Source organism: Cottoperca gobio, chromosome 12 (assembly GCF_900634415.1).
Source record: "Cottoperca gobio chromosome 12, fCotGob3.1, whole genome shotgun sequence".
NCBI classification, from domain to species: Eukaryota; Metazoa; Chordata; class Actinopteri; order Perciformes; family Bovichtidae; genus Cottoperca; species Cottoperca gobio.
In genome coordinates, this window is record NC_041366.1 from 22113676 (window position 1) to 22128675 (window position 15000).

General features: G+C 39.3%; 2 protein-coding genes across 2 annotated transcripts in view; both read left to right on the forward strand.

The window, feature by feature from the left end:
• The window catches only part of hnrpkl (heterogeneous nuclear ribonucleoprotein K, like), a 26445-nt gene extending 23981 nt beyond the window's left edge, over positions 1-2464 (forward strand). Inside the window, exons 14-15 of the mRNA XM_029444486.1 lie at positions 1-148; positions 1691-2464. The exon at positions 1-148 is cut by the window's left edge and continues 21 nt beyond it. Of these exons, the coding sequence (XP_029300346.1) occupies positions 1-148; positions 1691-1695 (153 nt within the window). The 3' untranslated portion in view covers positions 1696-2464. The remainder of the gene's footprint in view (positions 149-1690) is intronic.
• Positions 2465-9261: 6797 nt separating this feature from the next.
• The window catches only part of LOC115016425 (guanine nucleotide-binding protein G(q) subunit alpha-like), a 13552-nt gene continuing 7813 nt past the window's right edge, over positions 9262-15000 (forward strand). The window contains exons 1-4 of the mRNA XM_029444147.1: positions 9262-9630; positions 12159-12313; positions 12480-12608; positions 14006-14135. Of these exons, the coding sequence (XP_029300007.1) occupies positions 9412-9630; positions 12159-12313; positions 12480-12608; positions 14006-14135 (633 nt within the window). The 5' untranslated portion in view covers positions 9262-9411. The remainder of the gene's footprint in view (positions 9631-12158; positions 12314-12479; positions 12609-14005; positions 14136-15000) is intronic.

Here is a 15000-nt window from a genome sequence, read left to right on the forward strand (position 1 = left end):
AAGGGCGGCCAGAGGATCAAGCAGATCCGCCACGAGTCCGGGGCATCCATCAAGATCGATGAACCACTAGAGGGCTCTGAGGACCGCATCATCACCATCACAGGAACACAGGACCAGATCCAGAACGCCAGTACCTGCTGCAGAACAGGCACGTGCTCGGGTGACCCCCCCCCCCCCCCCCCCCACCCCCCACCCCCCCCCCCCACCCCCACCCCCCACCCCCCACCCCCCCAGCCAGGTGGAACACACTTAATAATAAATACATAAAACGTGTCGGAAGCTTGTTGTCCGTTGTTGCTGTTACGGGGGAGACGCTGCAGGTGAACACATTCAGGAGACGTCACCAGGAAGCAGGTTCAGAGTGTTTCATGTTGTTCACATGTCAAAGGTGTGTACAGACTCTGGATCTGTCTTTGTATCACTCCATAAATCACTGAATCCTGTCAACACACAGAACTCTGTGCATCTCCTGCATGTAGTGAGTGTAGCGTGTATAACACTGAGCTGTGAGTGACATGTGACAAAGCCCTCTGCACAAAGCTTCAGAATATAGAGAGGAATGAAAGTGGAAAGTTTGGTGTATGTAAGTGCTACTGAAGTGGAGACTTCTGCTGAAGAGTTGTGAGAAAAGCTCCTTTAAAGATATGTATTGTAACATTCATACATGTTGTACACACTACAGGTGAACAGAGTCAACATGTTGTACACACTACAGGTGAACAGGGTCATACATGTTGTACACACTACAGGTGAACAGGGTCATACATGTTGTACACACTACAGGTGAACAGGGTCATACATGTTGTACACACTACAGGTGAACAGGGTCATACATGTTGTACACACTACAGGTGAACAGAGTCATACATGTTGTACACACTACAGGTGAACAGAGTCATACATGTTGTACACACTACAGGTGAAACAGAGTCATACATGTTGTACACACTACAGGTGAACAGAGTCATACATGTTGTACACACTACAGGTGAACAGAGTCATACATGTTGTACACACTACAGGTGAACAGAGTACATTACACTAGGGTCCTTACATGTTGTACACACTACAGGTGAACAGGGTCATACATGTTGTACACACTACAGGTGAACAGAGTCATACATGTTGTACACACTACAGGTGAACAGAGTCATACATGTTGTACACACTACAGGTGAACAGGGTCATACATGTTGTACACACTACAGGTGAACAGGGTCATACATGTTGTACACACTACAGGTGAACAGGGTCTACATGTAACTATAACTAACAGATATCATGAAGCTTCCCCACTTCATGACTCACATCAACACAACTTTATATTACAGGTGTTTAATATGTACATGAGGCGTTATGTAATGTAGCTGTGGAGAGTTTACATCTACACACACAGTTACACACACAGTTACACACACACACTCTTGTGTGTCTGACCTTCTACTTTACACTTTAAACTATTACATTATTTATCGTATTATTGCTCCAGTGTTTCATCTTGAAGAGCTTTCAGTTCAGACACTTACCTGCCCCCCCCCCCCATCATTAAGCTGCTCTAATGCTGCTCACAGACTTGACCTTGACATTCTAATTTTCAAACTTCCACGTGAGAAATGTGGTGCGCTCCTGACCGCCGTCCTTGTCCCCCAAACACACTTAATGTTCTTCTTCACCTGTTTCTGATTTCCAGCGTGAGCAGTACTCTGGTCGCTTCTTCTAGGACGAGGGAAGCGCAGAAGAAGAGTGACGCCACGCGCCGCCTACTGTCCCTCCGTCAGAGCCCACATTCCTCTGCCCCCCCCCCCCCCCCCCTCACTGTCTCACTACATCTTATCTATAAACCGCAATTCTTAATTTGAGGAGTTTTAAAGAAACTTAACGCTGTCAAACGGCAAACAAGGAGTGGACGCCATGTTTGTGGTGTAGTTGTGTGTTGTGGCGTGAACTCGTGTGTGTGTGATGTCGTGTCGGGAGCCGCCCTGGCTTCCTCTGTTCAGTACAAGCATGCAGAATGTAATCTTTTTGTAAGGAACATGTGAGCTTTTAGTTCTTTCTTAAACGTTTAACTCTTTAAATGCTTTACTTGATTTTGAAATGGTTAAAAACTCCTGATTCTCGCCAAGAGTTCAGATTATGTGTGTGTGTTTTAAATAAAGTCAGACCTTTGCTTTAAGTTGGGATACATGTGGCCAGTGTGAGAGTAAAAATAACAAGTGTGTGTGTGTATATATTTACATAAGGTTTGTTCATCTTTCTTTTCTTTCTGCGGGTGTTTGTGTCATCGCTGTGATGCCTTCACATCTGACCTGTTGCTGTAAGTGTGTTTGGTTTCACACATCACAAGCATTGTTCTTCCTCTTCATGCACTTCGTGAGTCCATGAGTGGTGCTTTGTGTCATGTGTGTATCTGATGGTACCTGCAGGTGGTTTAGTAAATAAAGTCTGTCACCAAAAGTGCGCTCTACTTTTCATTGTGTTTGTTTTTCTTCTGCGGATGAGACATGCGTAGTGCTTGTAATTGGTTTTCCAGTGAATTGTGTCATCTGGAGCTGTAACCAATGAGTGTGGTAGGTTCACACCGGAAACGCGCTCCCATAATGTAATAGTGAAAGGCCGCACGACTTCCCATCAGAGCTCAGCCCTCCGTCTGTCACATGGTGCCTGGTGCCTTTCTCTTTTTTTTACCCAGGATAGAGGACGGGACAAACAAAAGTGGACGCAGGAGGAAAGATAACCTCGAGCTTCACCTCCACACACTTTTTAAAAACAACTCAAAAACAAGGCGTGAGCATCTTTGTTTCCGTCCTGCAGACTTTGGTCCAGTGTTTGGTGTGTTTGCAAGCGCTATGAAGTGAAACTCCGCCATATTCCGCGCACCACGCCCGGAGCCGCGCCGCCGCCCGGTCCAGCCTCGCTGCGTCTGTCTTCTCAAGTTGTTGCACAACTTCACTTCCTCTTCTCAGCAGAGGAACAAGGTAATCCAAGCAGCCTGGAGAAAGCAGAGAAAAGACACTTCCTGAAATGTGCATTTGTTAGAGCTCAGCTGTGTTTACGCAGTGGGGACTGTACATGGAGATGTGTTGACTTTATCACACTCCGGGCTCTTTTATTTGTGTTTTATTTCTGTATAACCAACATGGTGTGTGTGTGTGTGTGTGTGTGTGCGCGCCTTGGAAGGTGAAGTGATATCCCGATGACCTCTCAGCTCCGTGGGGGCTTGTTGCCTCAGCCATATGTATATGTATATATATATATATATATATACATATGTGTATATATACACATATATAAATATATATATATATATACACACACACACATACATAAATATATATATATATATATATATATAATACATTATATATATATATATATAATGTGTGTGTGTGTGTATATATAGATAATATATATATATAATATAAATTTATTTATATATATACACACACACATATATATACATATATATATATATATATATTATATATATATATGTGTGTATAATTATATATATATTTTATGTATATCTTACACACCATACACATAGATATTATATATATATATATATCTATTCTATATAATATAATATATATATATATATATGTGTGTATAATATATATATAATTTATATATATATCTATATATATATCTTATATATTTATATAATATATATACACACACACATATATATGGTTTATATATATATATCTATATTATATATATACCCCCATCTATATGTGTGTCTATCTATATCTACTATATCTATATATATATATATATATATCTCCTCTCCCCACATCTATATCTATATCTATCTCTCTCTATATCTATCTCTCTGTGTGTTTATCTCTCTATCTTCTCTCTCTATCTCTCTATCCTCTCCGCTCTCTCTCTCTATCTCTATATCCACACCTAGATATGGTGTTTATATCTATCTATAATCTATCTCCCCACCTATATATTGTGTGTGTTATATCTTTACTCTATCCTATCTCCTCTCTCTATCTCTATCTCTCTCTCTCTTATATCTCTCTCTCTCTCTCTCTCTCTCTCTCTCTCTCTATCTATTCTCTCTCTATCTCTTTTCTGTGTGTTGTCTCTCTAACTCCCTCTCTCTCTATTCTATCCCCCCCTATCTCTATCTCTCTCTCTCCTCTCTCTCTCTCTCTGTTTCTTTCTCTCTCTCTGTGTGTTTGTCTCTCTCTCCCTCCCTCTCTCTCTCTCTCTCTCTCTCTCTCTCTCTATCTCTGCTCCCCCCCCCCCCCTTCTCTATCTCGTCTCTCTCTCTCTCTCTCTCTTCTCCCTCTCTCTCTCTCTTTCTGTCTCTATCTATCTTCTTTCTCTCTACTATATATCTCTTCTCTCTGTCTCTCTCTCTCTATCTCTTCTATCTATCTATGTCTTTATATCTCTCTACTCTATCTCTCTATATTCTCTCTCTATCTCTCTTCTCTCTCTCTCTTCTCTCTCTTTCTCTCTCTTCTCTCTCTATATCTCCTCTATCTCTATCTCTCTTCTCTCTCTTTCTCTCTCTCTCTCTTTCTCTCTCTATATTCTCATCTCTCTCTCTCTCTCTCCTCTCTCTCTCTTCTCTCTCTCTCTCTCTCTCTCTCTTACTTCTCTCCTCTCTCTCTCTCTCTCTCTCTCTTCTCTCTCTCTCTCTCTCTATCTATATAGTCTATATCTCTCTCTCTGTCTCTGTCTCTCTCTATATCTCTCTCTCTCTTCTCTCTATCTCTCCTCTCTAGATCTCTCTCCTCTCTCTCTCTCTTCTCTCTCTCTCTCTCTCTCTCTCTCTCTCTATATTCTCTCCTGTATCCTCTCTTTCTTCTCTTTCTCTTCTAGTCTCTCTCTCTCTATCTCTCTCTCTCTCTCTCTCTCTCTCGCTCTCTCTCTCTATCTCTCTAGAGGGGGATCTCGTCTTTCTCTCGGTATCTCTCTCTCTCTCTCTCTCTCTCTCTCTCTATCTCTCTTCTCTCTCTCTAGTCATCTCTCTCTCTCTTTTTGTCTAGAGATCTCTCTCTGTTTTCTGGGTTCTCTTCTCTCCTCTCTTTTCTCTTTTCTCTCTCTCTCTCTCTCTCTCTCTCTCTCTCTCTCTCCCAGAGAGGGGTTCTCTCTCCTCTCTCTCTCTCTCCTCTCTCTCTCTCCCTCTCTGTTCTCTCTCTCTTCTATAGATATACACATTGTATAGATATATATAGAGATCTATATATATATATACCACACATATAGAGAGATATATATATATCACATAGATATAGATAGATATATACCCACACACACACAGATACACACACACACATATATATATTATATATATATGTTGTGTGTGTGTGTGTATATAATATTTATTTATTTATTTAGATATATATAGATATATATATCTAATATCTATATATATATATAGATATAGTATATAATATATATATATAAATAAATGTATATGTCTATATTATGTATATGTGTATATAAGACTATATATATATATATATCTCTATATATATATTTATATGTAGTATATATATATATATATATATATATATTATATATATGTATATTTCTGTCCTATATATTATATAATATCTATATATATCTATATATATATCTATCTGTGTTTATCTAATTTCTGTCTGTATGTGTCTATCTATTATGTCTCTCTATGTCTTTCTGTATGTCTATCTCTACTAGATATCTAGTATCTAGATGGGGAGAGAGAGCTTCTATATCTGGGTCTCTCTCCTCTAGATCTCTCTTCTCTCTCTCTCTCTCTCTATATACACATATATATATTAGAGATATATAGATACATCATACATACATATATATACATTAGAGAGATCACATACAGACGAAACATAGATACACACAAGATATATAGATAATATATATATAGATATATATATATAGATATATATATAGAAATATAATGTTTGTGTATATATATAAATAAATATATATATATATATATATATACACACACACACACATTATAATATACACACACACACACATTATATATATATGATATGTTATAGATCTATAAATATATAGACATATGTATATATACACATTCTATATATATAATATATAATATATCTGTAGATGTATATTACTATTATATATATATATATAATATATTATATATATATACATATGTATGTATGTATGTATATATATATATATATATATATATATAGATATATATATATATTAGAGAGATATATTATATATAGATATAATATAATATGTTTATATAGATATCTTATAGATATAGATAGATATATACATATGGTTATATATATATCTAATATAGATACATATTTCTGTTCTATACCAGAGGGAGGGAGGTCTGAATACCTCTGGATTTCTTTTCTATTATCTATATCTTTAGAGTCTCTCATATAGAGAGATAGAGCTAGATCTCTCTCTATTCTAGACAGAGATATCCCTCTCTCCCCTCTGTTTCTCTCTCCAGACTCTCTCAGAGGGAGAGAGAGAGAGGAATCCCCTAGGTCTGATCTCTCTCTCTAGAGAGAGATCTCTCTCTATCTATCTCTCTCTCTCTAGAGAGAGAGAGAGCTTCTATCTCAGATAGATCTCTCTCTCCTCTCTCTCCCCCCTCTCTATATCTATATATCTCTATAGATCTCTCTAGACCCAGAGTCTCTCATATATATATACACACCACACATATACACACACACATATATATATATATATATATATATATATGTGTGTGTTATTATATATATATTTATTTATATATATATATATATATATATGTATCTATCATATATATATCTCTTCTCTATATATAGTCTATGTATCTGTATATGTATATATATGTGTGTGTGTGGTGTGTATATATGCAAAAGAAAACAGCTCCTTGCAGCTGCAACGTTAAAGTGATGAACCATTAATGCCTCAATAATATGATATATATTCTTAAATGGAGCGTTGTGCAGAATGAGTACTTTTACTTTTAGTACTTGCTGCTAATACTAAACGGACTTTAACTTGTAACAGTATTTCTACCACTGTAGTAATATCTGAGAACATGTAAGAAGTTTATGTTGCAGAGCTCATTTTAAGTATTGTTGGGTAGTTTAATTTATAACTGCATATTGTTTGTACGTAACCTCCTGAAGTAAATAGGAACTGTAGCTTTTAAATGCTTGTAGTGGCAGTAAGTATCCTAGTGGAGTAGAAGAAGAAGAAAGTCGACTAAAGTACCTCAAAAGTGGAGTAAATATACTTAGTTACTCTCCATCAGTAAGTGAAGTTAAGATTCGCTCCACCTCAACACCAAGAACACAGTGTGTACACATTAATGCAGCCGTAATATTAAATAATATACAGTATATATACACATATAATAACCTTAATGGGGATATTTTGCATATTAGATACTTTTAATACTCATCAAACTTGTACTCGAGTATTTTTATTCTGTGGTATTGCTACTTTTACTTAAGTAAAATATATTTCTTCCACCATTCTCTCATCCCTCAGCTAGATGTATGTATGCTAGCTGCTAGATGTATTTATGCTAGCTGCTAGATGTATGTATGCTAGCTGCTAGCTGTATTTATGCTAGCTGCTAGCTGTATTTATGCTAGCTGTATTTATGCTAGCTGCTAGCTGTATCCTCTTGAGGCCACATTGATTTGTTACTCGACAAAGGATGCATCAGCAGCGCTGTGAGGAGGTTTAAGGTGTGAAGCGGTCACGCTGTTTATGGTAATTGTGCTTTCTAAAATGATTCACTCATACTGAATGTATAAACACTCCTCCAGGTTCAAAAGTCCGATGTGTAGCTTCAATGAACACTTTGAAGAAGTCCATCATTTAAACTGTGCGGCACATTAGATTTAAATAAATCAGAATAATCATATGTCAAAACAATTGTTTAAAGTTTCAAAGTGACATGCTCTTCACTCACAAGCGCTCTGAAACTAATCTGTTCAGTTTACTTCTTCAGCAACAGGAAGATGCTGCAACTTCTCCTTGTTCAGCTTTCACATGCAGACACTGGTGAGAAGACAGAATACTGTTGTTAAAAACACACGGCCCAAGAATAAGATAATACGCAGACTGGTTATTCATTTACTGTCAGCCGATTACATAAGAGTGAGAAGTGAAAGTGCTTCACACACATGGCAGGCTGGTGATATTCTGTATTGTTTTTCATGCAGTAAACTAATCCCAACCAGCAGCTTTCTTTATGCCCAATGCTAACATCAGCATGCTAACATGCTCACAATGACAATGCTAACATCAACATGCTAACATGCTCACAATGACAATGCTAACATCATCATGTTAACATGCTCACAATGACAATGCTAACATCAACATGCTAACATGCTCACAATGACAATGCTAACATCAACATGCTAACATGCTCACAATGACAATGCTAACATCAACATGCTAACATGCTCACAATGACAATGCTAACATCAGCATGCTAACATGCTCACAATGACAATGCTAACATCATCATGTTAACATGCTCACAATGACACTGCTAACATCAACATGCTAACATGCTCACAATGACAATGCTAACATCATCATGTTAACATGCTCACAATGACACTGCTAACATCAGCATGCTAACATGACCACAATGACGATGCTAACAAGCCCACAATGACAATGCTAACATGCTCACAATGACAACGCTAACATGCTCACAATGACAATGCTAACATCAACATGCTAACAACCCCACATTGACAATGCTAACAAGCTCACAATGACGATGCTAACATGCTTACAACGACAATACTAACAAGCCCACAGTGACAATGTTAACAAGCTCACAGTGACAATGCTAACATACTCACAATGACAATGCTAACAAGCTCACAGTGACAATGCTAACATACTCACAATGACAATGCTAACAAGCTCACAGTGACGATGCTAACATGCTGATGTCTAATGTTTATCGTCCTAGTTTACTTTTGCGAAGTAGACTAAACACAAAGTACAGCTGAGGTTGATGGAATATTATTAGATTTGCAGGTATTTCGTTTACAGAATAGTTTGAAGCTGTTGTACTTCTGTAGAATTAGACTCCAGTGGTGCCTGTTGAGGATTGTTTCTGACTTCCAAACATTTCATCAATAACTCCAGAGCTTAGTTAAATCCAAAAGAAACATTTATTTCTGCTCCAACGCTCATTTAATCTGGTGAATCACTTTGTTCAAATTGAGGATTTTTCTCTTTTTAAGGTTGATGAAGTCATAAAATATGACATTCAAAGCTTTATTCGAAAAAACCTCAATAGAAGAAATGTTTAAAAAATGACATTTGGTACAGCCCTTTACATTTTCATAAAGCAGAGCTGATGTTAATATAAGTGAAGTATTGTAAGTATAGATTAATGTCACCCTTCAGGTCCACATGTTTAGTAATGTTATGTATCTGCTGCTGATAGGAACGGGGGAAAGTGGGAAGAGCACTTTCATCAAGCAGATGAGGATCATCCATGGCCGTGGATACTCTGAGGAGGACAAGAGAGGCTTCTCCAGGCTGGTGCACCAGAACATCTTCACAGCCATGCAGGCCATGATCCAGGCCATGGACACCTTACAGATCCCCTACAAGTATGAACACAACAAGGTAGACCACACTGTCCTTTCTCAAATGATTTTATTCTGTGTGGATATTGTTTGGTGTACAGATACAGTAACCTCAGCAGTGCAGCATGTCATTATGTGCATGCGTCTGTATATGTATACATGCATAATAAAAACAATATACATACATAATACCAAAAAGCATTGTGTGGCGGTGAAGAGAAACGGAGCGCCTGAAACTATTCCTTATGTGGGCCGTGTTGTTTCTGTGCGGCTTCACACAGTGAGAGGTTTAAACAGCAGGCTGTCCAACAGGAGCCTGGTTTACTGTCTCCCACGGAGCCTGCAGTGTGTATCAGGGTGAAGCACTTCTGGTAATTTGCGGCGGTGTTTAGTTTTGCAATCCTGCTGCCAGAGTTTTGTCTTCTTACGGAGCTGACTTGTCTTTTGGATAGTGCACATGACGTTACAAAACCGCAGGCATGTAAAGACAGGTTCTCCTAAAACAAACCCTCGTAAGAGACGAAAGAGGAAGAGAGTCAGAATTCCCCGTTAATCATACAGGAGTCTTTCCCGGTATGACCAACGGCAGGGGCTTATTAATCACACAAATCTGCTACGTTAAAGTTTCCAGATGAGGAGAGTCCACTTCCTGTGTCCTGTCACAGCGGTAGGAGGAGGGGTGGTTATGTGACTGGTGGACCTTTGGCAGCATTAACTAAGTCTGAGTCAGCACGTGGCAGTGTTTTCTCCCACCTGTACCCTCCGCCCCCCAAAGCAGTCCACCAACAGTCTAACAAACGTACCTGAGTGTGAACTGGCTACTGTGGAAGAATCCGGATGCAGACGCCGCTGGTATAGATTGTGCCCGTATACAGTAACACATATTAAACAGCAACCAGGAGCAGTTTGATCTCTGATATAAGCTGATCCCTTCTGATAGTTTACCCGATGAGAATGGAAAGGTCTTCTGGTCTTCAATCTACCCAAGTTCTCCCACACTACACAACTCCTCCGCTCCCTTCACAGGCTACCAGTGGCGGCCCGAATCTGCTTCCAGACTCAGGTGCTGGTCCACTGTGCTGTGAATGGATCACTTCCTACATCCAGGCCATGGTCCAACCAGACACCTCAGCGCGTTCACTTCGCTCTGCGTCGACCAATCGGCTCGCCACTCCTTCACTGCGAGTGGGACCCAGAGACCCTCAAACAAAACCCGCCTGTTTGCTATCCTGCTCCAACATGGTGGAACGACCTCCCCGTTGAAGTCAGGACAGCAGACAGTCTTCAGAAAACTAAATAACTGTTCTATAAGTGAATTAATAAGTGTTCACTGATACGATTGTGTTTGAAGATATTGTACTTACAAGGTTCTTGCTGTTCGGAGTTGTATCTCCAGGATTGTTTGCACTTTTTGTCGTTTTGGACAAAAGCGTCAGCTACATGAACTGTAATGTAATGTAATGAAAGCTTAGCTAAGGGGGGCGGGGCTTAGCAAATGGTTAATTGGATGCATTGGATATTTGTTGGACGTAAGAGTGAGCTTTCAGTAAACGGCTAAGATTGTTTTTGATTGAACTCATTGAAGGAGGTCCGAGAGAAAAGAGGTTTAATGACAACGGACGCTTCTGAGGATCCCTTTAAGTCTCTCCCGTCGTTCCTCCGAAGACGAGAGCGGGAGCATGAAAGTGCTGAAGCAGCAGCCATGAAATCAATTTTAAAAGAGGCACGGAAAGAGAAAAGCATGTAAGGGATCGGTTTCCCTCAGAAATGTAAGAAAAAAGGGAAGTTACGTCTTTCTGCTTCTATATTATACGTAGGAATGTATAAATCTCAGGGTAAACTGGAGACGTTGGGAACCCCAAGAAGACACAGGACTTCACTTTGCAAAACACAAAGCAGCCTTTGTACCTTTTGTCTCTATGAATGAATATGATATACGTTTTAATACGTTTTAAAGGGACAGTTCCATTTCCCGTTCTAAAACAACATCTCAATCCAGAACTCCTGACGTGGTTACTCAGGATAATCCACAGATCCTGTTGTGAGCAGTTTCACGCAGGAACTACTTTCTGAACCGAACTAGACCCACCGACGAGTGAGCACGAGCCCTCTCGTTCATGAGCGGATGCACGCTTTGTTCTGTCAGGGTACAGATGAGCTCCCTGACTGTAACACACCTGTAGCCGGAGAGAAACTGTATCTTATCTTTCTTAACGCTGCAGTTACAGAACACGAGCATGACCTCGTCCATCATAGATCCTTCTGCGTTAAAGCTGCACTATGTATCGTTTCGCAGGACGTGCGTGTTGATGGAGCTGAAACGCGTCGTGCTACGACAGAAAGGTTCATCTTCAAGAGAGGTTTGTCTGATGGAGCATCAGTTACTGCGGTTGGATGCGCGGACGTTGTTCTCGTGAACCACAAATCATCTTCATGAGTTTATCAAACGACCTAGAAATGAGTTTATGTTGAGGCTGTTTATATTTCAGCTACAGTGTCAGTTGTGTCCAGTATCCTCATTCTGCACATTAGTTTTCTCAAAGTGTCGCGTTTTGTTCTGTCGCTCAGGCCAACGGCAGTATCGTGTGTGGGGTCGACGTGGAGAGGGTGACAACATTAACGAACCCTTACGTGGACGCCATCAAGAGCCTGTGGAGCGACACGGGGATTCAGGAATGTTACCATCGGAAGAGGGAATACCAGCTCTCAGACTCGGCCAAATAGTGAGTGTTCACAGAAACTAATCGGACAGATAGAATCATCTGCACGGTGTCCGTTTGTCGTCCAGTTAAGGTTGTTGACATGAAAACGTCTTCTGTCCTGTTCCTGCTTCTAACTCTTGACAGCTTTTTATTTTCTTAACTCCCGATCTTCCTCCTCTGTCATTAGCTATCTGGATGACATGGACCGGATTAGTGATGCTGCGTACCTGCCCACCCAGCAGGACGTCCTGAGGGTCCGGGTGCCCACCACAGGTATCATAGAGTACCCCTTTGACCTGGAGGAAGTGGTGTTCAGGTGAGTGTTTCCTGTTGTCGTGTTGGGGAGCAACTGGGTGCAGAGTGAATGTAATTGATTGGGCTGAAACGCTAACACTCGAACCATTTTGTGGACAAATTAATGAAGTGATTTAATCGACTGATTCTCCACAAAGAATCATGAAAAAGCACAACTTTGATTCTTGCTAAATCTAACTTTTACATATTATATTGAAGAACTTTGAATAAGGTTTGACAGAAATCACTCTGCCTGCTATAAGTTTCTGTTTTTAGGTTTGAAACATTTGTTAGAAACAGAATCAAATGTAATAAGTAACACAAGGTTTCACAAGGAGTCCATTAATACCACACAAGACGAAACAAAAACCTTATTTATAACATATTTAACAGGCTAACTAACTATATGTGACGACTACCACGTCTCAGGACGAATTGTACAAACGTTGGTGACTGAATACCTGCAGGGACATTCTCCCATCTACATGTTTGCTTTGTCATCGTGAACATTAGCGTTCAGCTCTCAGACTCTTCTCTGGCTTCTTTCTGCGTCCTCACAACACTAAAGAGCACTGTTGTGGAAGCCATTATGTCTTGTTAGTCCTTAATAGTCTTGTTAGAGCACAGCTGGACCTTTAATTATTAATTGTCCGAGGTCCATGGTCTTGTTTTGCATTACGTTTTAGACTGTTCACAATTAGCTCCGTCAAAGCAGGCCGGGCTGGAAGATGCTTTAGGTTCTGTATTAATTAAGGACGTTAAGTTGGTCTGAAAAGATTTTAAATGTTTGCTTTTGAAACCAGCAGATTGTTTTTTTATTACTATAATTTAACCTTGATACCACGAAGGCAAACACAAACAGTTTTCTGGTTATTATGGGAATATAGGAACACCTATTAAATATGGATTTAGGTAATGACAGAATGCAGATAAAACGAGGATATATATATATATATATATATATATATAATATATATATATATATATATATATATATATATATTATATATATATATATATATATATACTGTATATATTATATATATATATATATATTATTTAATAATATATTTATTTATAGTAATATATATATATATATATATATATAATATATAATATATATATATATCATATATATATATATATATTATATATGTGTGTATATATATATATCATATCTATATATATCTATATATATATATATATATATATATATTATATAGTATAGCATTTACAGTAGCGTAATAATAATAATAAAGTAATAAAAACTCCATTATTATAGTCATTATTTTGTGCTAAATGATCAGAAACCTCTCTTCATATGATCTTTATTAAGTGGTTATTAAGTTTAGTAATGTATTTGATCACCATCCCCCTGAATACAAAGAGTGAAGCTGTAATGATGGTGATTGTGTTCAGGATGGTGGACGTGGGGGGGCAGCGCTCAGAGAGGAGGAAGTGGATTCACTGTTTTGAAGAAGTCACTTCCATCATTTTCCTGGTGGCGCTCAGCGAGTACGATCAAGTCCTTGTGGAGTCCGTCAACGAGGTGAGACGCGAGTTTGCAGCCTGCAAAAATAATCTGCAATGATTACAACCTAATGTCTTCCAATATAACTGGTTTGTGTGTAAATGGGGGATGAAAGGGGCTCACTGGGAGAATCTCCTCGGGGAGGGACACAAAGAGACTTTGTTTCTTTTGTTTAGCCAAAACCTTTAGGGTGGGAGATGATGACCTAGATTTTCTGCAGTCTCTCTCTCTCTCTCCTCTCTCTGGCTCTGTCTCTCGCATCTCTCTGCGCTATCCTCTCCTCTCTCTCTCGGTATCTCTCTCTATCTCCTCTCTCTCTCCTCTCTGTCTCTCTCTGTTCTCTCTCGCTCTCTCTTCTCTCTCTGACTCTCTTTATCTTTTCTCTCATTCGTCTCTGCGCTGTCTCTCTGTCTCTGTCTCTCGGTCTGTCTTGACTCTCTTCTCTCTTCGCTCTGTCTCTGTCTCTGTATATTATGCTCTCTCCTGTCTGGTCTCTGTCTCTCTCTCGGTCTATGTATCCTCTCTTGTCTCTGTCTCTGTCGTCTCGCTCTATCTGTCTGCGCTGTTTCTCTCTGTCTCTGTCTCTCCTCTCTCTGTCTCTCTATCTATGTTCTCTCTCTGTCTCTGTCTCTCCCTATCTCTGTCTCTGTCTCTCTCTGTCTCTCTCGTCATCTCTCTTGTCTCTCTCTCTCTATGTCTTCTCTCGCTCTCGCTCTCTGACTACTCTTTATCTCTCTTCTCTCCTGTGCTACTCTGTCTCTGGTCTCTGTCTCTCTGTATCTCTTAGTCTCTCTCTCTTGTCTCTCTCTGTCTCTCTGTCTCTGTCTTCTCTCTGTCTCTCTCTGTCTCTCTCTTTGTCTCTCTCTGTCTTCTCTCTCTGTCT